Source organism: Diuraphis noxia, unplaced genomic scaffold (assembly GCF_037042655.1).
Source record: "Diuraphis noxia isolate RWA-SAM2 unplaced genomic scaffold, SU_Dnox_SAM2 contig0003, whole genome shotgun sequence".
NCBI classification, from domain to species: Eukaryota; Metazoa; Arthropoda; class Insecta; order Hemiptera; family Aphididae; genus Diuraphis; species Diuraphis noxia.
The window spans coordinates 66,368,002-66,395,946 of NW_028301713.1; the positions used below are offsets into that span (position 1 = coordinate 66,368,002).

The 27,945-nt window shown below is 28.2% G+C and overlaps 1 protein-coding gene across 5 annotated transcripts in view; it reads right to left on the reverse strand.

The window, feature by feature from the left end:
• Positions 1-27,945, reverse strand: part of LOC107164768 (high affinity 3',5'-cyclic-AMP phosphodiesterase 7A-like) — a 139,831-nt gene that overhangs the window by 41,035 nt on the left and 70,851 nt on the right. For all 5 annotated transcript variants that reach the window (XM_089222209.1, XM_089222207.1, XM_089222208.1 and 2 more), the window contains 2 exons: positions 23,132-23,195; positions 2,315-2,532 (listed from right to left, as the gene is read on the reverse strand). In XM_089222209.1, the coding sequence (XP_089078335.1) occupies positions 2,315-2,532; positions 23,132-23,195 (282 nt within the window). The remainder of the gene's footprint in view (positions 1-2,314; positions 2,533-23,131; positions 23,196-27,945) is intronic.

A 27,945-nucleotide genomic window follows, 5' to 3' on the forward strand; every position in this document is an offset into this window, starting at 1 on the left:
CAGTTGGGGCTTTGAATCGAAGTAATATTGGATTATACCACGAACATCAAAGGGCGAACAAATTCCTTTGATCCGTACGAAATTGACAGGAAATCACGTGAACTCCTTTGGGCGTTCCCAATAACTTATATTGTCGTATGACCTATATAAACGAAACCCGGGGAAGTTATTAAAACTATTGATCTCCAGTAATCCATAGGTAAACGGTATTTAGTATAAATTATGTTAGATGAATGTTATTGCATGCGGTACCTATTAATACAGCAATAAAACATTTTTACTTGATGTGCATGTGTTCATTATGTATAATATATTAATATGCAGCAACATAATAAAATACCAACAATATTATAATTAATTATATAGAATCTTAACAGTAAAATAAAATAAATGTAACATTAAAAATTTATAAATTTAAGGTTTTTTTCTTTAGTATTTTTTTTTTAGTAATTATATTTTTCCTAACAATTTTTAACTGAAGTTTTTATTTTTAAACAAAAAACATTTATTTTTGCATACAATTAATGAAATATTACACAAATCACAGGACTTATACACCATAATTTAAACTTTGAATTTTAATGATACGTTTAAAAATCTTTTAAGCCTACTTTGATATTATACCTGTCTGGATGTTTAAATTAATAGATTTTTTTTTTTAAATTCTTACTCATAATTGTAATATTGAGTGTGTATTGTGTAATAATCCGATACTTAAAAAAATTATGTTATAATTGGATATTTGAAAACAATTTTATATTTATCTAGTATTTAAATAAAATCATAATATATAATGTTGACGTCAATAAAACAGTAACGGCGTTACTAGGTCGATTAGTCTGTTATATTATAGATCACTTATACGCCTGACGTCACAATATTATAATGATACTAAATTATTCAAAACTATCTAGCAACCACATTATGAATATTATAAGCTACACAATTTTACTACTAATTATATTATTCAAAACATTAAAAAAAATTAAACAGGTAAACAGTATAATATTATAGACGGTGCATTAACTCGTATGATAAACCGAATGGTATATAATTTATTCCATATATTTGTATTATTATAGTAATATTTATCTATTTATACTACACTTTCATCGTCCGTACAGTTTCATGGAAATGGTTAAATTTTGAATAGAACGTATAACGTTGACATACATTTTGTTAGCTAATTAAATATTCACATGTTTTTATTACACTCAGATGTGAAATAAGCATATTATTATTATCCTTGTACTTCTTATTTCTATATATATTTTTTTTTATTAAACGAAATAAATCAATGCAAATACGACAACACACATTCATGTGAATATTAAAAGAGTTTAAAAATATATTGTAATACATATTTTATAGTAAATAAATAATAAGGTGCGTAGGATTAAAAATTTGGAACAACAATTACGATATATAATATGTATAGTACACGCACACATTATATTTGTACAATGATTATAATATTATGTTATCCATGTTAATTGTATTAAACATATTAGTAAGTTGTCCGTTTTTTAAACTAAGCTCAATGTTTAGGTGGCGTAGAATAGTCAATAGTTATGACGAGTACCCACATGTTAATTTGTATCCACGTAAGCAACCTTAATTAAACAAATATAAGTTCTTTGAATTGAAAATGAATTTAATTTAATTTAATTTTTTACATTTATATTCGTGATAATCAATCAAAACCGCCCGTTAACTAAATATGTATATATGATTCCTGATTGGACCCAAAATATGATTATTATTTGTACACGTAATATTTTCTAACAAAACTCTAAAAATGATATTGTTAAATTTAAATTTAAAATTTCACTGGTTTAGGTATACAATATTGTTAATTATTTAATTAATTTAAATTGTATATAGATACACGACATTAAATAACTATAAGCCGATCAGCTATTCTTAGCTATAAGCTATAAGCTATCTTCATCTAAAGACTTAGGTGTTATTCCTGTATAGCATAACATAATAATATACCCTAATTAATTAAAGTGGATTTAAATATATATATATATACCTAGTGCCGAAGTAGACGCTTATTCAAAGTCTCTATAAAATGTATATTACCTAGGTGGTATGATTTATATAATATATACCTACAAAATAATCGATCGTAAACATATCTTTAAAACTTACAACAAAGACATGTTAATATACTTGTAACATGCAAATCGTTGTCATAAATAACTCGTTAGAAAAATAAATTCATTACACGCTGTTGAAATGAGAATAATCAAATCGATTTAATAATATTGTTGCATAACTATTATTAATACTCGATTAACATGCTAACCTGGACTTGGCCATGGTGAATGTCGTCCAATAGCGCCGGCGCATTCTCGTTGGATAAGGATCGGGTGGTGAGCTTTTTCCGCCTACGTTTGTGCATGGTGAGAAACCGGCCGTTGGGTAACCGTTTACCGTGATGGGCGACCGACTCGAGTAGCACCACTTCTCCCTCAGACAGCATTCGCGACCGTCTCCTGCACCGGTCATCTGTGGGCGAGTCGTCTGCAAAGAAACAAAGTAATATTAGAACACGTACAACACAGTTTAATATAACAACAAATTGAGATGTCGAAAAACAGGAAAATCTGTAGTATATGGAGGACTTGCGTTTGCGTTCAACTATATCTATATCTTATTTCCCCCGTTGGAGTGGTGATGCACAAAAAATAATAATAATAATGATAAAAATATATTTATAAACGTACATATGTTAATAATATATAACTAATATTAACAATATATTAACGCATTTACCATCATATTGTATTCCGTAACACACTTGCACCGCATACACGACAAAATAATAATATTTGCATACCTAATAATATGTTTGTTAGGTTAGGTAACTCGAAATATGCACTTTTTACATATTACATAATGTGCACATATCGAAGCGGTTATGTCAGTTGAGTACATAGGAACCTATATATGATGCACACACTCACAGAGTAACTATTGTTTTACATAATCTCAATGACGCTAGATTCGTATTTTATGCAGATAAATGACTCCATCAGCTGCATCATAGATAGGGCTGCCGAGTTGAATGCAAGAAAAAACACAACAAAAACATTGCGTAACATATTTGGGCGATAAACTTATTGCCGAATAAATAATAATAATAGTAAAAAAAATAGTTGCACGAATATTTTTTCGACGTAATAGACATTCATAAAATATTTATCGGGTTAAGGATATCTTGATATCATAACGACAACAGGCGATGATGACAAAACCTATGACGTATGTATAGTGCGAATAACGTATTTCTGGAAAACCCGGTCAACCTCGTTTTTGAGCATCCAAACGTTTTACATCTCGCTAATATATCAAAATTATATATTGCGATCCCATAATATTATTTCTATTTTATATGTTCCAAACAGAGAACTATATATTATGGTAAATATATACTTGTGCACATGTTCACGGCAATCTGCACGCCACTGCAATCATAACTGGTCATCTTAAGACTAACTTTCGTCTCCTGCAAAGCTGCAACCATAAGGGTGTTGAAAGTGGAGGGAGGAATAGAATACGATAAAAAAATAATTCAATGTCCAGACTCCGGAGGGGAAACTGAAACTTCTAAGCAAGTTATACCCCTCCTCCCTCCCCCTTTCCTACACCATCCCGTTAAAACTAAGCCGCCGCTGCAAGAGGAACTGCCAAACAGTATATACCTACACGGAATTAAATCGAATCTATATATTATATATATGTGTGTGTGTGTGTGTGTGTGTAGCATTAAAACACTTAAACGACGGTCGTTGTGCGTTCGGCTGCTTACGAAGTTTGCTTAGGACCTAACTACCCGACAAACACAGTTAGCAGCAATCCCTCCAATATTATTATTATTATTTCCGGTTTAATATTTTGCAGTTCGTCGACGCCCACTGTAATGTCATTTCAAAGGATTTTCGTGGGGCGTAGGTTTAAATAATATGCCATCATACATATAGCCCGACATAGGTATAATAGGTGTACACTTATTATTATTATTAGGTATATATATAGTATACTCAAACGATGGAACACACCCAAATATATATCTATTAAACAGCTAGTGTGGGTAAAATAATTATTCGCAATCGTACCTATATAAAAACATCTGTCGAGACGTATAATTATACGCTTCATATATTACTTATTATATTATATTACTGCGATAAAGCAGGCGCAATATCATATCATAATACTTGCACAGCTCAGTCGTTGTAATAATAATTATTGCTTGTATCGTCTGCTGCAGTAGGTATAGACGCGAACTATAATGAATAATATTACACAAAAAAATAAAATAAAAATCAGTGTTCTCACTTTTGCACTTACAATCGTATAACCTATTATTATTATAGGCGTAATAGTTTTGAATGTGACACACACGCCTGATGGGGTGACAATGCGCACTGATGCGAACCGTCAGAGTTGCGAAAATATTCAAGTGATGTGCGGTTGATCCGAAAACGTTCGGATGTCATAATTGACGTGTTATTCGCAGATACAAATATGTTCCGAGTTGTAAGGCAAACATTTCTTATGCGAAATTACAGCTGACGGCTTTGTGTAAAGACTTTGATATATTCGGAGGATAAAAACGCAATATTACAACAACTGACAGGTCGAAAACGAGATGAAAAACGGGCTTTTCCCACTGAAAACCTAAAGATAATCATTTGAAGAGAATAATAATATACACTTTGCCGCCATTTATCTACCTATAGTAGTGAACTTAGTGTGAATGTGTGATGCATATTTGATATTATATGCGGGTATAACAATTGTATTAACCGAGTTTAGGTTTCTATTATACAAAATAATATAAAAATAATAAAATATGTTCATCGCCTCGCAATCGACTTCATCATCGCCGCCGCCGCCAACCTTCTCAATAGAGGACAACAGCCAACATGATATAATATAAACTTACCTTCTAGAGGAACAAGTTATAATTTTTACATTGTCACCTACTAAACTATTGTTACATATAAGTTATATGTAATTTAAAATCGTATAAATATCATCCAATGGCAATTGTCGCCGAGAGTTTAGTTAATAATTAAAAAAAAAAAAAAATTCTAGTTTTAATTTTATCAACTGTAAATTGTTTTGCATAACTTCTAGTTTAAAAATATTTTCGTCAGACATTCTGTTACATTATAATATTAATTGTATACCTACTAAACAAAATATTTTCACGAAAGAAATTTAAAATAGACTTTAATGACTTCACACATATGTGCCAACGAAACAATCCTATAGCCAATGTTATGTGGAATGCCAACAGTTAGCCTAGTAGTCTAATAATTCTAAAGGCACCCTTGGCAAACGATATTACTCGTCCACGGACTAGTCTGCTACAATAAGATTTACTTACGACGTTCACAATCACGAGCGACTAAAAAACACACACTTTACAATACACATTATTAGTAGGTTTACGATACGACACTTTGACGACGACTTTCCGGCGAGTACGATTTGTTTTATACTACAGTCATGCATATATGATTATATATAATATTATATGTGAACTTTATTGTTTCTTATTAAAAAATGAAAACTTTGTGTGCGTTAGAAAACCATCAACTGACCGAACGTACATACATATACAGTATACACATACATATTATGTCATATACAAACTCTCGTTATTCGCTTATTATATTACGCACACGACAATAATTAATCGGACGCCTGTTGAATTGTGCTACAATTATAAAACGAGATATAATTTTTTTTTTAAATAGTCACTATTATTATTACACAACAGACGAACATAATAATAATATTAATAATATATACCGTTGCGTGAACGGTAAACAAGTGACACAGTAGAATTGTTTTACCCACGCCGTACAGCGTATAATTGCATGTGGTCGAAACAGTAATAACTTCAATAGCAGCCATCGTGCTGATTGTATAGGACATTGATTTGAAATTCTGTATATAATTTACGTGCGTGAAGTTGGCCCCCCCACTTTGTCGTATCGACCTCGAACCTTCGCCAATATTTTGGAACCAATTTGGAACTAATTGGAACCTTGTTTTCGAAATTTGGAACCTCAAATTTTAACCAGCAAACAATTTTTTCGGTTGGGGGGGCCAACTTCACGCGGCCCCCCCCACTTTGTCGTATCGACCTCGAACCTTCGCCAATATTTTGGAACTAATTTGGAACTAATTGGAACCTTGTTTTCGAAATTTGGAACCTCAAATTTTAACCGGCACAGAATTTTTTCGGTTGGGGGGGCCAACTTCACGCGGCCCCCCCACTTTGTCGTATCGACCTCAAACCTTCGCCAATATTTTGGAACTAATTTGGAACTAATTGGAACCTTGTTTTCGAAATTTGGAACCTCAAATTTTAACCAGCACAGAATTTTTTCGGTTGGGGGGGCCAACTTCACGCGGCCCCCCCACTTTGTCGTATCGACCTCAAACCTGCGCCAATATTTTGGAACTAATTTGGAACTAATTGGAACCTTGTTTTCGAAATTTGGGACCTAAAATTTTTACCAGCAAACAATTTTTTCGATGGGGGGGGCAGCTTCACGTGCCCCCCCCCCCACTTTGTAGGGTTTAACTAACTGTTTAATAAACATAATAAAAAAATGCATATCTTTTGATAATTTATTTTTTTTTTAATTTCTTTATAAATGAAATATTTTAAAATGTGTTAAATTTTCTCTGACATTTAAATATATATAGAAAATAAAATATTCTATTACTGTATATATTTATTGAGAAATTAAGCGAAGAGTAACTGAAATGATGCTGCAAATAATACAGTTAGGTTACGTTAAGTAAGGTATAATAATATATTGTATAATATTACGCAGTAGGCATATGTAAAATATTTATAAGTGTGTATAACCATCATCAAAAAAACTACGTACACTTTATCGAAAAATCTAAATCTTAAAATTATAGAAGCAAACTTCACGCAGCTTCTATCGGCCAATTTCGCCCGATCGTAGAAATATTTAACATCACATTATCAACTATCGTCAATCTAAAAAAAATATTAGGTAACTTATAGTGCCCATGAATTTTCAATTCAATGTGGATAGTTTTTTTTAGTAATGTAACATTTACGTTATGAGTAACAACTTTTAATTTTATGTTTTAATACTTGAAGCAAAATAGAAGCCACGTTTTAAGATAATATTTTATAATAGCTGTAAGAGTAGACAAATGTAGATCATGGTGATCACTTGTTGGGGTCATTCTGACATTGTTGGTTAAAACAGTAATAAAGTGTTATATTTTAATTATTTTGAGTGTTCAATGGTGTACCTATACGTGCGTCGGAAGCTATCGGCATATATACCTATACAACCTCTTACTTCAACGTTTGCGTATAAAAACTACATTATAATATTATATTGTGTATATGATCGTATGTAATACAATTGTAATTGATTAGGTAGGTATACTGTAGGATTTTGATAAACAAAAAATTATACATATGGTTAATTTATATATAATAAAAAGAATAAAAATCGTAAATACAATTAAGTATAATATTCAATGTTCAATAACTACTAAACAATTTTTAATATAAAACAAATAAATTTTAATAAAAAAAAAAAAATACTCAATGTGGCTGGGCAGCGGACACAAAACTAAAATTGCATATTAAAAAATCACTGCTAAAACTAAATTATAATAAAGTAATAAGAGTTGTAGTAGGTAGTACTTATATTTTACGCATCCTGTTGTGCGATGGATGGCAGTGATGGCACACAAGTATACAACATTATAATTTGGTAAGCATCATATTTTTAATGATATCATAATATTATGAGTAATTTACTAATTTATTATTATAAATCACATTATCTATGTTATATTTATCGTGTCATATAATTTATATGCTATTTTTAGTACAACGCATTCAGTCCGCTGAACAAGCCGATATAAGAGTTATTTTTATCGATTACTTTGTAAATAGCTCAATATTCTCATAACATAGTTTTATACATATATTTTATATACCGTATTATTTTCATTAGTTAAATGGTAAAACCACGAGTCACAGAACAGATAATATTTTCATTCATTTGCAAAACGCTAATGTAGTGAGATAGACGCTTATAAATTAAATTTATGATTTTGGTTAAATTTAAGCATTTTGGACGTAGCTGTTAGAACTTTTTATAAGTTTTTTTCTAAAAATGAGCAATACAAAGGTAAGTAATTTACTTAAGTTATGATTTTTATGAATATGTAAATGCTAAGTTGATAATAATTTATTATAGTAATAAATACAAATTTAAAATGTACATTTTTGCGAATTTTAATTATTTGAATTAGTATACTGAAGGTATAACAATAAATTGATCAGTTGAACATTATTATTAATTGTGAGTATGAGTGCCGTATTCAGGGACACCAGGGCTGTTTTTTTCTTTTTTTACAGGCCGTATGTACTACCAATGTACCCAGTGGCGGTTTTGGCAATAATTTTCTGGGGAGGCGATAAATAACTTCACATAAGTGACCCGTGGGGGGCTTCGCCCTATAGAATTATTATACTTATACTCATAATTGATAACTTATAAATAATTGCTTAGGGACTAATCACTAATGATTAATACAACATACAATATTAATTATTATAGTAACTAATAACTAATAACTATACATTTTCAATTTTCATAATTATTTACTTTTACGCATAGAGAAATACGATTTATTTTGATAATAATTGAAAATGAGCAGTTTTGTGAATGTGTCACTGTGATAAGCCGCGAGGTTGATCCTTATCACTGAAGGAGGCGAAAATATTATTTTATTGCCGCCCAACTAGCAAAGCGCATGCGCAGTTCAAATGATTGTTTATGTGTGTGAGTGTGTAATTTCGTGTACACTTTGATAGCAAGGTAGGCAACAGAATCGGTTGCCACCTCAAGCTTCTACAGCGGGCAGCTGCTGTTGTAGTACAGTATGAAAATAACGTACTATTTTTAATATTTTTAATGATTTTCCTATCATTGAAAATAGTATACATAAAAGGGGCTTCGATTTTTTAATCGAATATAAAAATTCTTTTTCTTTTTAACTTTTCAAGGGAAACTTTTTAGGTAATTCATAACAACATAATTTTGTGTTTCATTTTACTTAAGTTTTGTATAATATTACAAATTTAAAATAACAAAATCTAATAGTAATAGTAAGTACCTAATATAAAAAAAAACTGATTTTAAACTGTTTATTGTAATAGTAATTATTACAATTTTATTTTATTAAATAAAAATTTGTTGTTTTAATAATTAAATGTTGTTTAGTCTTAACTGTTAGAGAATGGATTTTCAGGTTTTTAAAAATATATATTGACTTTATACAGCTCAACTGTGGTGAAAAATGGCGGTGCATCCGAAGTGCATACGAAAAACCGAGCGGAGACGATTTGTCAGTCTAGGATGTTTTATACTATATTAATTCTATTGTTATTATTTTTAAAAAAAATGTAGGTACCTATAAAATAAATTCCCAATTAATCAAATCAGATTCATTATGTACCCGACCCATTCAGTCGTTCATAGTTCCTATGTACAATAAATTTATTACAAAGTATTAATGTAAATCATTAACGACATTAACTATTATAATAATTATAATATAAAGTTATTTCTTGAAATTTCAAATACCCATGAGTAATATTTTTATATTACTACAATATAACTAAAATATCGTTATTCTTGGACTATTGGTTATTTAAAATATCATGCAAATTTGAACTTAAAAAAACTATGTTTTATAGGTTTTAGGTTTTTTATTACAGAATTAACCACTTACGTGGACCTTGTTTTAAATTTTAATTTTTTAGCTATTAAAGTTAAACATTTTATATATTTTTAACAATTGAATAATTTTAAAATTTAAAATTAAATAAATTTTGTCGAAATTTTAAATTTAAATTTAACGTTAAATGGTTATAAAATAAAACGTGCTTCTGTATTTTTAATGTTTTCCAACTGCTATTATATCAACTTATGGAGAACCTTGTACTACATTTTTAAGTTATTTGACCAAATGAATACAATTTTATTGACATTTGTCATTTATAAAATAAAAAACTAAAAAAATATGAAATTTCAAATGTCAATAAATAAATAAAAAAGCAATTCTGTGCAAGCAGAGGTCATAAAAGTGAAACATGTCGTGGTTATACCAAACTATTAATGTACAATCTACAGTTGTTACTTGTTATACTGTCGTAGAGGTTTCATTTTAGATTTTGAACGGAGTGATGAGTCGATGAATGTATTGATTTTACAATGATTGTTGTTTTTTTTTTTTGTTTTTTTTTTTGTGTCTGTGTACAGCATAACAAGTCGAAATAATGCTTTAGATTCAAACTTCGGCGGTGGTTTCCGATGGCCAAAAAACTTGAAAATGTATTAAAAGGTTCCTTATGAGTGGTTCTTATTGTAATTAAATAAAATCGAAAATCGTAAGTCACAATTTTTTTTTTTATAAGCGTTAATAGTTAAAATTTTTACGAAATATGCCAAAATCAAAATTTGCAAGTAATTTTGAAGTTGAAAAATCATAAAATTTTTGAGTTTATATCTAAGGATAAAAAAATTCAACACTAAGTTTTCCATAAGTTTTCCTTCAAGTAGCTATAGAGAAAACTCGAAGCGTCATTATAGGAAAAATGTTATGAGCGTTTGAATTTTAAATTTTTACGAAATTGCGTAACGATAACAATTTGTCCTCAACCGATTTTAAACATTTGTTATTATTCAAAAAGTGTAATTCGTAGATACTTGAAAATTTCACCAGTTATTTAGATTGCCATTTTCTTTACATGATTCAATTTTCAAAATTTTTCGACTTTTTTGAGCTATTTATTAACAACTGAAATTTTCGATTTTTCTGATAATTTATTATTTGAAGTGTCAATAATTTTTTTTTGGCTGAGTCAAAATACTTGAATATTTAATTTATAATATTATAATTTATAGTTTTAGCAGTGATTTTTTAATATGCAATTTTAATTTTGTGTCCGCTGCCCAGCCACATTGAGTATTTTTTTTTTATTAAAATTTATTTTTTTTATATTAAAAATTGTTTAGTAGTTATTGAACATTGAATATTATACTTAATTGTATTCACGATTTTTATTCTTTTTATTATATATAAATTAACCATATGTATAATTTTTTGTTTATCAAAATCCTACAGTATACCTACCTAATCAATTACAATTGTATTACATACGATCATATACACAATATAATATTATAATGTAGTTTTTATACGCAAACGTTGAAGTAAGAGGTTGTATTTTGTATAGGTATACGCCGATTGCTTCCGACGCACGTAGGTACACCATTGAACACTCAAAATAATTAAAATATAACACTTTATTACTATAAGTGATCAAATGTAAGTTTTCATTTTTATTAGCAACATTTGTTACATTCATTTCTTCTATTAATGTCGGTATTTTATTTGGAATTACACCATAAGGATAAGTGAGTGGGTAGGCAGGTAAAATATCTATTATATGAGGTATATTATTTAACATTTTTTAAATAATACATTGTTATAATACGTATTATTACACGCATTATTCATAGTCTTCAATTCTGTGAAAAATATGACATAAAAAAATTTTGAAAACTAGTTTTCAATTAGGTTTCAAATTATTTCCAAATTATTGATTAATTCCGAATAAGTTCCAAAATATTAGCGAAGGATCAAGGTCGATACGACAGAGTGGGGGGGGGGAGGTTAGGTTAGGGGTGAAGTTGCCCCCCCCCCATCGAAAAAATTGTTTGCTGGTAAAAATTTTAGGTTCCAAATTTCGAAAACAAGGTTCCAATTAGTTCCAAATTAGTTCCAAAATATTGGCGCAGGTTTGAGGTCGATACGACAAAGTGGAGGGGCCGCGTGAAGTTGGCCCCCCCAACCGAAAAAATTCTGTGCCGGTTAAAATTTGAGGTTCCAAATTTCGAAAACAAGGTTCCAATTAGTTCCAAATTAGTTCCAAAATATTGGCGAAGGTTCGAGGTCGATACGACAAAGTGGGGGGGCCGCGTGAAGTTGGCCCCCCCAACCGAAAAAATTCTGTGCTGGTTAAAATTTGAGGTTCCAAATTTCGAAAACAAGGTTCCAATTAGTTCCAAATTGGTTCCAAAATATTGGCGAAGGTTCGAGGTCGATACGACAAAGTGGGGGGGCCAACTTCACGCAACTATATAATTTATTGCTGTGAGCGTGCGTGTTCTCATCAAAAAAGTAGTGATATATTATACAAATTGCAGCGATAGTGTACCTAATAGAAGAGCTGCGAATGAAAATAACAATAACACGTAAAACGCGAGTGGGCACACCAACATTACATATGTGTACATAGAAGAGTGATAATAATGAACGATACGACAACGAAGATACGCGATCAATTGTTGTTGGGTATATTAATTATTATTATTATTATTATTATTATTATACGATTACGTGATTATGTTGTTTGTAATCTTCTTAGATCACACCTTATCGGCGAGGATAATATATTTATTATGATATTGCAAATAATGCAAATCGGCCGATAACGGTGGCCGGCGAGAGGTGTTCCCATATCGAAATCACGAGACATAAATAATATATTACAATATTATACGCGTCGTATATTGTAATTTCATCAAAGACACAAATGAAAAATATTATCAACTCACAACCGCATTTACTATGCGGATGCCGACGTACGAAAGACTAAACGACCAACCAATAATAATAGTATGCTCAATTAGTACGGCTTATAATTTGTTATTTGTCGCAGTTAAAATACGTGATTAAGGTCTAAACCATTGTAACTATTGTGGAATAAATTTATCAATTAGGCATTTCCGGTACATTAGTACTTGTCTGCAACTAGTCGGATGGCCTTTACGAATTACGTAAATAATAGTTTGGTGACTTCTTCCGACAAAATATAGTCGTTATACCTAAGCATTTTTATACATAGGAACACATTTCTCATTGTACTTACTTCTACTGATTTTAAATATCACTATAGAAATAAAAATAAATAATTACAATTGTTTGTATAACTACCTATTTAAATTAATTGGGTAAGTTAATTGTGACAATAACGACAATGAATTACACATTTCACATAATTTAATTTCTGTATGAAATTGGAAATAAAATAGATAATTTAAATGTTTACTATTTAATGTATTATACTACTTATGTAAAATACTATCTAAAATATTTTCAATACGAGACCAATATTAGAGAAATTTTTTGTAAATCCATATAAATATACGTCTGAGAACATTAAAATAAATAAAAAACAGAATTCGCAAGCAACGAAAATGTTTAAAAAACTTATTTCGAAGAAAAACACAGGTATCTATAAACATATTATGAACATAATACAGAAGACATTGGCCAATTATTTGATCATAATTCTAATTGTCATTGTATATTACATTGTATATACGATAAAAATACGAATCTATAATTTAAATTACAATTTATGGATTATCGTATGCGTTCGTCTAACTTTTAAACTTCATAAATTGAAAGACACTAAATACACATAATTAGTACAAGCTATGAAAAAACAGGTTAATGTTTTTATCTAAATTTTAAATGCACATTGCACTTGCCTTTTATAAAATGTATAAAATGTATAAAAAATAAAATAGAATTTTAACTACAGAAATGTATGCGCTTATTTAATCTCATAAATAAGCTGATCAACATAATTATTGGAATTTTAAATTAACGACAATTTTGTTGGAGTTTAAACATTTATATTTATATTTTACAAGCTTCATGAATATTTACGAATAATTATTGATAATTTATCAGATCATATAATTAAAGAAAATGAATAACACACAATGCGACTATTACTGGCTTTTTTTTAAATATTTATTATTTATATTTAAAATTTACATTTATTCTATTCAGCAATAAACCATCATACAATTTCTATGAACTCGATAAATTATCATTATTAAAATGTTCTTATACGTTTTTTGGCAAGTAATACTATTTGTAATTTTAATATTTGAACACTCTATATATCAGAAATTAAATTTATGACTCAAATATTTACATTCTTTGTAGTCTGTAGGTAGATTTTATTTCATTTTTATTAAACGTAAACAAACAAATTTTAGAACTTGTAAATTTATGGCCAGCAAATATAGACAAAGACTTTCTTTGAATAATTCAAATAATCTCATTGATTTCGATGGATGGATTTGAACACAATTTCTGGGAACGTTTGGCAGATCTTTTGAATTTGGGTTAAAAAATTAAGTCGAGGTATTTTAACGTGTCTTCTGATATTGCTTTATATTATTCTTTTTACTATATAATGAATACTGAAATCGCATAGTTGAAAAATGTCGAAGAAACTCCAAACCAGAACACACTAGGGTACATATTTTAATTAATTTATCAAAAAAATGTAAGCATGTGTGCTATAATATGTATCTAAGGTATATGTAGGATATTTTGAAAAAAAAATGTTTCACTAAAAAATATTCAAACTAGATAATAAAAAAACAACAGTTAATAGATGAAATAACTTGGCTTGTACAACGCGATTCTAATGGCGACGCGTATTTGAAAATGATCTAAATTATGTTTGTAAGTCCAAACGAAATGATTGCACAGACAAATTTAATTAGGTTAAGCAAATGATTAATACACACTACGTATGTCTAAATATAAAATGTTATTTTGGACACTCAAAGTTCAAGAGTGTGTATTTTAGAAAACAAACGTATTTTTGTATGGAATTTAGACATATTGTATACTCCAATAGTTACAGATTTATTACGTTAGGTGTTTATTTCCATTGTTAAGCAATACAAATTGAGATTCGTCACTATATGGTTTGAAAATTGTTTTAAAAATGATAAGTTAACCAATGTTAATTGATTGAAACCAGCAACGATTATATACTCTATCAATACACTTCTAGTGGTCATCTAACTTCAATAAAGTATCAAGTGATCTACAAACTTCAATTGCCAATTATCATTCAACACGTTCAATACTAAAATATTATTTACACGAAATGTTGATTAAGCTGTAGCTCAAAGAAAATTGAATCTATACACTCAATGCTAGTGAAAAATGATGTTGTAGAGTGAACAGAATTATTATTGTATAAAGTAAATATAAACATTTGTGTATACATTAAATAAAAATAATGAAAAAACATAAATTACCGTATTTTGAGACCATCAAAATCATCTACGTGTGTATAACGCATTATTATATCAACAATCACACCTACTTCTTTCAGATTTATTACTATCATCATTATTATTATTTTTTGTAAAATGAGCATCTATTATAATTTTTAACGTAGGTACTTAATTACTTTTTAAGTTTATATAAACAATTATTTAAATTTATACAACTCAGCCACGACATAACTTAAAAAAATCTTATTTTATTATAATACGTAGGTATAATATACCTATATTATTATTATAGATGATATTTTTATGAGTGTTATAATAATAATAAAAAGAGGATTATTGGATGTAACATTTGAACTTCCTAATACTATCATTGAATAAAATTGAAAAAAAAAACTAAGCCTTCATACCTTCATAGTAAAATATAAAATAACTATAGATAGTATGATACATATACAGAGTGATCCATTGAAGTATTATTGGGTACGCTAATTATCTTGAAAAGTATCGACTTTTTTGGATTTTTTTTTTTTAATTTTTAAGTTTATGTTTTTCTAAAATCGTATAATATTTTAATTTTTTTCACCCTTATATATATATATTGTTAAAACCACTATGAACTTTTAATTTTCAAATGGTAACATATAAATAAAATATCATGAATTAATAAAACCATTTTATTTTTCATGAATTTACGTTAACATTTTTATTTTTTGTTGCTTGGTCTGCGAGATGCAGCTTCTCAAATTATTGTAACCCTATAATTGAGACAAACCAATATTTGTATAAAACCGATATCCATGCGTGAGAATATAGAGATTATATATAGAAGCCTAATAAAAGGGTTTACATATAAGATATAAACATTCCTCCAAATCTTAAGGAATATGTTCAAAATTTGGTGATAATTGGAATAGTAATTTCCAAGTCTATCCAAACGTACTTTATTAGATATATATAATATACAACAAAAGAAAAAAAGAGGGTAAGTGGATGTCACTTTGCTGAATAGTAGTAGGTTACAAGTGGGTTACTATACTGGATGGAATTAAATTTAAATTCAATGATATGGTATCATTGTATACGAAAAACGATTCTGAGCAGTTTCTGTCAGTCTAGGATATATTATAATATATTAATAAATATGTTAACTAAATTTTCAAGCTTTTTAACCCAAAAAATATAATTTTATTGAAATTCTTATTTTTTTTATTGACTATCTTATTGTATAACAGTGTTTTTTTGTTTAATCCCATGATATATTTTTCAAACAACCAAAAAATGTATACCAATAATTGTTTTTTTTTTATCAAGTTTAAATCATAACTTTTTTATTAGAAGTAAGGCTTCAACGTCACAGGTCATTAGCCTAGTGTAAATTACTAGTAAAAAAAAAGAGAAAAACTTTCAAACTGTAGGTATTGAGACTTAGATTACGAAAAAAGCTTTGTACATTGTTAAAATTTGTTTGTGAGATTAATTTTGGTTAAAAATGTAATAATTTTAGGGATGTTGTTTCATTGTGTGCTTCTTCCATAATTGGTGGTATTGCTAGGTTGTTTCTTATGTCCCGGTATTTCATAAAATCTAAGATGATAATATGATATGTTAAACTGAAAGGTCGACGTGGTATTCGTCACAAGTGGGCGAAGGGTTTTTGATAATGAAAAACGAGTGAATGTCCGATCTTGCATCACAAGATGCAACTAACTTTCTGTCGTTTATAAGTCGAAAGTTGCAATCACAAGATGCACGATCAGACCCACTCATTCAACAATTGTATTTTATTGAATTTAATTTTTTCCATGATAGGTGATTTAATAATATATATTATAATTCCATTGTTCCCAATGGCCGATGTCGCCGAGGGTTTATTTTTAATAAAAAAAAAAAAATATATATATATTATATAATATCTTCTTTAATAAAATATTTAATTTTATTTTATACGAATAATAGATACGTCGTCTAGAGTTATTACAATACAATTATATTGGTTTATTTTGATTTTAATTTCCTTAAAATAGATATCAATCTTACACTCCTGTCTACTATATCTACTTAACAATGTTTATGATTTCATAAAAACATATAAACGTTTATCCTAATGGTCATAAAATATACACTTATATTATATTTAATCTATAACAGAGCTGAAAATGTAATATTTTATTCTAAATACAAAATATATCCTTATAATTTAAAAACAAAACGAAAAAGCAGACAAGTAGATGTCACTTTTCTGTACAGTAGGTTACAAGTGGGTTACTGTATTGGATTGTATTAAAAAATAATATGAAATCATTATATACAAAAAACGATTCTGAGAGGAGAAGATTTATCAATCTAATATTTTAATTATATTGTTAATATCTCTACCAGAAAAAAATATAGACGGTACCTGATATTACATAATATTATGGAAAACCTTGTATTGAATTTTTTTACCCAACGGATAAAATTTTATTGACATTTATGGAATAAAAAACTAAAAAAACGGAAAATTTCAGATGCCTATCAATAACTTGAAAAAAGTTGAAATATTTTGAACATTTTATCAAATATGGAATAAATAATTACATAATAGTGACCTCTAATCAAACATTAATTGTCTTAGGTCAAAGTTTATTTTTATAACATCATTATTTATTAACAGCATGAATGAGTTTCCTGAAAAGTTAATCATCTGACTGGTTAAGAAATACTGCATGAGGTAAGGAAATAAACAAAAATATGAAAGCACGACTTCAGAAAAAAATAATTCTTGGTTTACTAATAAAACTACTGCAAGGTAATTTAACTTTCTAGTCAGAGATAATTTTTTATGTATAAAGTGAATAGGGTGTTTTAATATATTCACTCACTCGTTATTTTAATCATTTAACCCAACTAACAACGAAAATATGTTAATTCGTATAGACCAGAAGTTCTTAAACTTATGTAGAACACGGAACTTAATAAAAGACCACAAGAAATTACGGGTCCCCTTTATTAACATCAAATAACTTTTCCCTTTTATAAAACATCTCATATGATTATCATAATCAATATTTGAATATTGATAGTTCCATGGACCCCTAGCATAAGTGTCAGGATTCCAAAGGAGATCGCAGACTACAGTTCAAGGACCACTGGTATAGACCTATCATAAGCTTTATTCCAACATTTTATAGCATATTTGAAAAAATACTATTCTACAGACTCCAGATTCTGATTTTTTGAATAACATTATACCTTATACCGAGTTTAATTTAAATAAAAACACTTGACTTTACAGCAATATGATGGAAACAATATCCAGTTCATTTGAAAACAAAAATAATTATATACAGATTTTTTTCTAAAAGTTTTCCAAGCCTTTGATGGTCGGGTACTCGAATGAGGCATGCTAAAGCTACCGTACAAAGTTAAAATGTGTTACTCGCAACCAACTTTGTTGATAAATAAATAATAATTAACAAATCACACTTTTACTTATTCACCTTATAACTATCAACTGTTTAATATCGTACACTGTTAAAATAGTAATTATTTAAGTAAGTATAGCCTCCTTTCCTTTAATCATTTCTCGCTCATATCTTAACGATCCTCTATACGTCCCAATAAGATATACATATAGTGATGATTTTATTTCGAGTTATGATGTATATTACTTACCATAGAAGAAATATGCTGTGATAATATTTAATTTAAATTCCAATAACTAAATGTAAAATATACATTTTTAAATAATTTATACAATATAGGCTTTTATAAAATTCAAATATAACAAATTAATGGTGATTACTGATATGTCAGTATATATTAAGTGTAATACAATTTAATATTGTTACTAGTATTAACTTTAAAATGACTTATTTGTCATCAGGTTAACCAAACTATTTTGATAATAATAACAAAATTCTTGCTATAATAGATGATTTGCAATTAAACTTATATGTTTTCTGAATTTTATTTTACATCATTCGACATTTAAGTAATAATATTATACTGATATTAATCATATAATTTACATAAATATATAATATGTATATAAATATATGTATAATATTATTTTAATCAAACTGAAAAAAAATAACAACAATAATAACAACCGACTCATTTGACATTTAACTTTAGCACATATAATTAACTATGGGTATGTAGGTTTATAATTATATCAAAATGTAATTTACAGCCAAAACGCTAATTTACCAAACTCATGCCTTACTAATGCCTAATCTACCACTAACCATGGCTTACGTGCAATAACTACTGTCACATTATCATTATCATTTACAAAATTGTTGAAAGTCAAAAACGTAATTTTGTACAAACATTTCACAGTTGTATACCTACTAATAACAAAATATTAATTGCAATAGAAATAGAAATATTTCTAATGATAGTAATCAGTAATAATAAATAATAATACTAATAAGTAATAACAATAAATTAATAACGAACGGTTCGACGGCTATTTGAGTGGCACTTGAAAAAAATAATTTATGCACCATCTGCAAGTCATTCTCCGAAATACCTGTCATTAATAATGAATGATAGGCTTGTCATTCATTCAGTAGCTGGCAAATATATAAAAAAAAATTACTTTTTGGCCGGATAACTGATTAGTACCTAGTATAAATGAACGCATTCATTGACTAATATTTAAAAAAAAATACTCCTTTAAAATTGAAAACATATCAAATTATAACGGATAGCAATCCATAAATAATTGTTCTACAAGTGTCTTGATTTGGAATTAAATATATATATATATATATATATGTAAAATTATATCAATTTTTACATACATTAAGGAATCTGCTTACATAAATTATTATATACCTGCCAGTAATATATTTAAAAATAGTAAATTTACTATAAGTTATAACATTTAACGTTTTAACTAATTTCACATTCAAGAATATATAATATACAAATTATATCTTCAACAGTTTCCTTAGATCGATTCATTTTTTCTCTTGTCATTTAAGTTGTTATAAGGACTTTACTAATAATACCTATCATAAAAATATAATTCCATATAAATTAGTTATGTTTTATTATGAAGAAAGCTATAAAAAAGCTTTGCTGACATAAAATTATATTGTGTATCTACATATTTATTATAATATCCAGTGTTATTTTTTATGAATAAGTATAATTTAAATATTGTTGCTCAACATTATATTTTAAAATAACATTATGTGTTAATAGGTGTAATTCATGGACAATGGTAAGGAGGCATTTTTCTTTTTGATGAGAATATTCTCGTGAGAAGTAATTTATTGAGTAACATTTTCTAATAGATGTTTCTAGAAAAATTCTTGATATTTTTTTCTTCTAAATTATTTATTAATTACTTATAAGCCTATGTATTATTTTTAAGACCTACTGCATGCTTTAACAGTTTAACGTATAGAATTATTATTAAATTCAATTATTTTACAAAGTCATTGTTTTAATATCTAATTGAAAGTATTTATTTTATTTTTCAATTAATATCATATTTTTTGTAATAATATTTACAGTCTAGGCTCTAAAATTTACAACATAATTGTGATTTTTTTGTTGCACCTATCTACGAGGAATATTATAGCTATATAATATATTCATTATGGGTAACAATTATGTGCATTGTTTCATATAGTGTGCAATTGGTTCACAGAACAAGCCGAGTATTAATTTGTTAAATAGCTGATACACCTACACCGTGTGTATCGTCATTACATTATAATTATAATATATTGTGTTTACGTATCGGCCAATCTGCCGAAAGCCTTGACACCTTTCAAACGATCAGTGGTTACAGTATAGTCTGCAGTTTACACAGACGCGTAGTCACTAAATAAATGCTCACAATATTATGTACACAATATTATTGTATGTATATATTATTAACGACGTTCTGTGCACGTACTAAAAAACATAATTTTCCTGCTTTACGATGACGGTCGGCCATAGTGTTTTACTGCATAATAGATGCACATAGAAAAATTATCACACGTAGGTATACACACACCAAACGTTATCTTTTTTTTCGATTGAAAGAACGCGATAAAAAACATCGAGTGAATATCTTGCTTTGGAAAATGTTAGTAATATAAAAATATAGTACCTGGGTGAAATATTTTGTACTCCTATATTATTATTAATACAGACAGAGGGTAGATGTTTATATTTTTAACGACGGCGCCGCCTAACCTTTCGTTTTCGGCCGAGATAAAAAAATTATATCTTGCAGATTGCAACTGCAGCTGCGAGAATTCGTGCCGCATTATTTAAACGTATTATATTATAGATATAGGTACTATAAATATATTCAAAAGACGTTTTATTCTATTTGGAAATTTCTCCCTCCCCCCACCAGCATCACCATTTCACCGCTATCATCCTCTGGAGGCGAAACCTTAAGTCCAGAACATATATGGTCATCACACCATGTCCTCCTCCTGTATAAACAAGGGAAAATGGACAACTTCACTAAATAATAATTGCAACTTGTACGCCTAGCTCGGGACCGACGCGTTATTCTTGATTCGGTCACACCGCAAGACTTATTTCCACACGTCTTCCGGTTCCAAATTCCACGTGGTTAAACACAAAGTGACCTAAAACTTGATCGACTAATGGAAAACGACAACAACATTAACGAGTTGTTTGAACGTGTAGGTTTTTAGGATAGATCATACATACATACATAAATATACAAACACGGTACGTTCAATTGATAAGGATTTAGTCTGTCGACATACATTTTGAATGAAATAATCAAATTCGTTTTATGTAGACATAATAAAATCGGCAACGGTAAATAATGTGGCTATACACCAGTCTATTGTTACAGTGGTCTTTACAGATTTGAATAAATATCGTTTTTTGGGTGGTCAATACCAATAAGTATAGATAGTAACATAAAATTATCTTCTAAAAATTTCACACTTGTTGTCTCAAACATTCTATGTCCGTGATTTATGGGTAAACTGAACTATAGCGGCCGTTTACGGATTTTTTTTTAATCCATCATTTATACTAAACAAATAAATTTTTAATTAACACACGCATATTTGTTTATCAAACAGTTCATGCGTAATGCAGTTTAAAATGTTATTATGCGCGTTCCAACACTGATTAAGGTGAATTTTTTTTTTGGTCATAATTTCCTTAAAAAATTTATTACAAATAATAATAACGCAATATATACAGGATTTCGTTCAAAAAATAAAACAAGTTAAAAGTTAGTTTCTATTTAAAAAAGTAACAGCGTATATATATATATATATATTTACATCTGGGGCCGAGGTGATTTTTTTATTGCAATTAATTTGTACACATTTGTTAAAATAACAAAATAAAATAGTAGCTAGGTAAACTTGATTTTATGTAAGACGATGTATGAGAGAGGATAAAATTATACAAATAAAATAACTTTTTAAATGCACGAAAAGTTATACATATGTATTAAACTATATTATCGGGGTTTAATTCAAAATTATCTCATCGAGTATAAAAAAAAAAATAACTTGACTTCAACATAAATTCCCAACCTTGGGGTTTTACTACCTACATATGTGCATAAATAATATGTTTTAAAAGTTGCGTGTCTTTCAGACTCTCAACCAAGGCAGCGTGTGAAAACTTAAAATACGATTTGATTGTCTACTGTAATCAGTGGCGTGGCGAACTTCATTAAGTTATGAGGCACAGTTATATTGTCAGACCAACCACCCACTCCACCCATCACAAAAAACATTAAAACATTTTTTTAATATAAAATATATTTATTCATTTAAATAATAATGCTTTTTTTAACGCATTAGATGATCTTTGAGGACACCCACCACCCCTCAAACTGAGGCGCGCGCATCAAATATAGTCCTTCGTCACGCCACTGACTGTAATGTATTTTATACGATCCAATATATTACCTCTTAGTCGAATATAAATCACGTCTGGAGAATTAGTCGATACGTTCGTGGGATCAGCGGTCACCTGAAATCAAATTAAATACAAATATTATTTTACCGTTTAAAAATGTCCATCATCCACCTTAAGAGAATTGATGAAGAATATGGCATACACATTATAGTTAAATGTTATCGAATTATAAACTAAACATTTATACGCACACGTCGACGTCATGCAAATCATATGTAAATATTTATTTTCCAACATTAATACGACGCACCTACTTGAAATAAAAAGTATGATATTTTCAATGTTTTAATTTGACGGAAAATATTGTCGTTAAAATCAGCAGATTTTCGTTGCATATATAAATACATAATCATATAACTTCTATAATATTTTATATATTATACATAACACATCATACATCACGTAGCGTTTATAAAATATTTAGATAATATGGTGTTTATTTTTATTCGTAAATGTAATCTTTTTAAATATTATTTATATTGAACTAAATCGTATTTACGGGGTTAAATTTACCAATAATGAGTTTCTTAGATAGCAATAATAGGTAACTATTATATTTACTATTAAAGAAACAAAGTTGTATATTATGAACAATATTATCCATTTAAATAATATTATTTATATGATAGGTATTCTGAGAACAATGAGTCAAAACTATGGTTTTTTGATGAACCAATAAAATAAAATTTATAAAATATAATCGCATGCTGCGAGTATTAGCTAATAACTAAACTTAACATTCTATTATATACTACCATAAGTACCTCTTAATTATAGGTCTATTTTAGTATCTGATCCATCATACAAAAACTAGTAGTCTTATCTATTTTTTAGAACTGTTTTTAAATCCATATTAAATATATATAAGATTAATCGAAATAAGATATTTAAAAAAAAAAAATATTTTAGTAATCAATAATCAAAGGAATCAAAAAACAACATTGGCAACCAAACATTTTTAAAAGACAAAAAGTTCAACATGAGAATTTAATTTATATAACATGCGAGCAAACTGGAGAATGAGTAGGTAATAAATTAATGAAGATGTGAAACGGTTGCACGAGAATAAAATATTCGAAAGGAGTGGCTCTGAGTGCAGGATAGGAATAGATTACTATATTTATAGATAATTCATCATTATGAATAGATCAATGACAATGATTTAGAGATAAAAAAAAAAAAAAAAACGGTAGATGATTTGATGCGAACAAAAGACATTTTGTCGCTTTCCCAGCAAAATTTAATATTTTATTTCAGGGTGGAAATAAATGAAATATGCCAAATGGTGGTCGGCAAATCTAGACGTATTTAACCAGCGATTTTAAAACATGGGTTCACAAACCATACATACGTAAACTTGTTGTTTAAGTATTTCCATCGTTTATTCATTAAGTACTCGAAACCAAGATCACAAAGATGCAGGTTACGTAGTTTCGATTATAACTACGATTTGGTGAGTTAAAAACGAAGTTTATTTGTCTTTAAAATAGCAGTGTTTTTATATATATATGACATGTTCTCTTAGGTTGTAATATTTATTCAGTCAACAGCTTTAATTAAACCGACTATATAGTTGGCCGGATGACAAGGCTAGTGACTAAAATACAGACAACCATTCCACAGATGTTACACGCTTCAAAATCTATCAAACCGACAAAGTGGGTGATAATTTGATCCTTTTAAATTTAAATAATTATAGAAACAATAAGTTAATTTTATGATCAAACAACTGTTTCAAAAACTAACGCATTGTATATCTCGTTTGCCAAGTATTTAACGATATTCGAATAATAACAGTATTTACTAAACCACGTTTTCAAGAAAATTGCAAATTTCAAGTAAAATCATATACTCTGCACACTATTAAAACATAGTCCTGTTTGGGTTGTTGAATAACAACAAAATTTTAAGTACAATATAAGTATACAACATTTACGACTCGAACAGTATGCATATATGTATAACATTCACGTAGTCATTATTCAAATATTGACGTGGTAAATTGATGTCGTGATTACGTTCTACAAACATTTGAAATATTTCAATCTTATACACTTACGGTATGTTATAATGCATAATATAGGTATTGATATGGCTTTGGTATATGAGTATACGACGAATATAATGTTGAAGTCTAGGGAACAGTAAACAAAATGTCCGAAATTTCGTCAAATGTATATTTTTCGTGTGACGAGAAAATCGTATAAAGCAACTTTAGACTGTACACGGATATCTATACAAATCGAAAGAAAAAACCGAACGGTACGTCAAACCTACTGTACCTTAAATAGGTACCTATAAATTTCACAAGCAATAACAATTAATACATTGTAGTGTAGGTACCAATAATTATTACCAAGCCACCTTCGCTTGTTCGATAATTGCGAAACGTAAACAAACGAAGTTATTGTTATTGCTTACACTGGGACAGTATATTTATTTACTACTCTCATTCTTGTAAATTATTTACACAACAAGTGAAAGTGGACAAAAATAAAAATGATTTTGCATGAGATGAACGATTTGTAATTTTATTTATAAAGTAATATTGGTCGATATTTAAATTATTATTATATTATTTAAATTTATTACACACCCTAATTAATATTGTTTTAATGACACAAAACATTTATTATTCTATTAAATTGCTATTTACAAACATATCATAACTTAATTTTAGTTAAGTAAGACTTCTAGCAAATTATAGCAACCATTTCTTTTATGATTTATACATTTAGTGTATACGAAAATTCAACCTTTCTTGTTAAGACTATAATATATGTATGCATAAGAAGTAATAACTTTATAAGCATTAATATAAATATATATATTTTGGAAACATTTCAATTATTTGTTTTATAGTTAAAGACCTACATTATATTATTAGAGCGAAAAAAAAATATGTATTATATACATCATGCTATTTTTATTTGATAAATCACTGTGAAAAGATCCCCGTATTTTTATTTGTTTCTGAAGACAGACATATATAAAAATAAAATATATTGTCATGAATATTTAATAACATTCATAAAAAAATACACTTTATTGTCTTGTTTTTTTTTTTTTTTTTTTTTTTTTTACTTCCCTATGCTTTTAAAAGTACCTAGTCTTAACACTCTTAATAGAATTTTAACAACTAAACATGTAACATTACAACTATGGTCTCCAATGGATTAAAAATGTATCTCATACAAATCACAAATAAATGTGAATAATTAAATATTTGGAAATTTAGAGATGTTTTATTCAATTTGGACGTTTAAGCATACGCAGAAATTCTTCAGCGGCGCACGTTTTAATGGAGGCGCTCAACGGTTCAGTGACTTCCTGTGATCAATAACCTGCTTCTGAACCATCGTTCGAGTTTGACAACTGAATGCGAATTGATGGATATGCTGATTGGCCCTTGTGGGTATTTTCATAATTTATGGACCCCCGTCGAATAATGAAAAATGTCTCTTGGGTGTCTCGGGTCAACACCAATAGCGTTAATTTCGTGAAATCGATCTTAAGTACAACACTATGAGACATGAAGCTATATGATGAATATCTATAATATTTTAAATCATAATCGAACATTTCAGATATACTATAATAATCGGGATCTCCTACATATTGTAACGAAATTGGCTTTGGAAAAATGTACCTCATAAAAGACAAAACGATCCACAAGCTACCTCAATAATTGGACTGTGCGTAATAATTATAAAATAAATGTACACACTGAATAATATTCAAAAATTAGCCTTAACAATTTTTAATAAACGAGGAGAAAACAATGTGTTTGGAGATTCAATTAACTGAAGCTGTAACATGTTAAACCCTATGAATGTAAACAACATTTAATGAGATTGTTTCAGGAAAGCAGCTGGAAAATAATTGAAAACAACGGAAACAATACCATCTTCTTCACTTTCGTTAACAAGTTCTCAAACAAAAATTCCAATATTTTTTTTAACATATATTTTAATCGCTCTGTTTTATAACAACACTACCTACCAAATTGTAAAAATTAATTTTAGTTGTAAAACAATGAACATTGAATTTTAAATATTGTATAACAGTGTTTTTTGTTTAATGACGTGATATATATTTTTAAAACAATCGAATAATTAATCGATAATCGTTATTGTTATAAAGTTTTGACTTATAACTTAAAAATATTTAATTTTTTTTTATTTTATAATTAGAAGTAAGGCATCAACGTCACAGTTCATCAGCCTAGTAAAAATTACAAGTAAAAAAGAGAGAAAAAATTTCAAACTATATTGAGACTTAGACTACGGAAAAAGCTTTGTACATTGTTAAGATTTGTTTGTGAGATTAATTTTGGTGAAAAATGTAATAATTTTAGGGATGTTGTTTTCATTGTGTGCTTCTTCCATATTCGGTGGTATTATTGCTAGGTTGTTTCTTATGTTCAGGTACTTCATGCAATCTAGGATGATGTATTGAACTGAAAGATCAGCGTGGTATTCGTTACAAGGGGGTGAAAGGATTTTGATAATGAAAAACAAGTGAGTGTCCGATCTTGCATCTTGTGATACAACTTCCTATCGTTAATAAGTCCAAAGTTGCAATCACAAGATGCATAATCAGACACACTCATTCAAAAATTGTATTTTATCGAATTTAATTTTTTCCATGAGGCGATTTAATAATATATAATATCTTCTATAACAAAATATTTTATTTAACTTTATTTATCTTTATTTTATCTAATAAAATACATCTAGAGTTATTACAATGCAATCGTCTTAGTTTATTTTGATTTTAATTTCCTTAACATATAAATATCAAT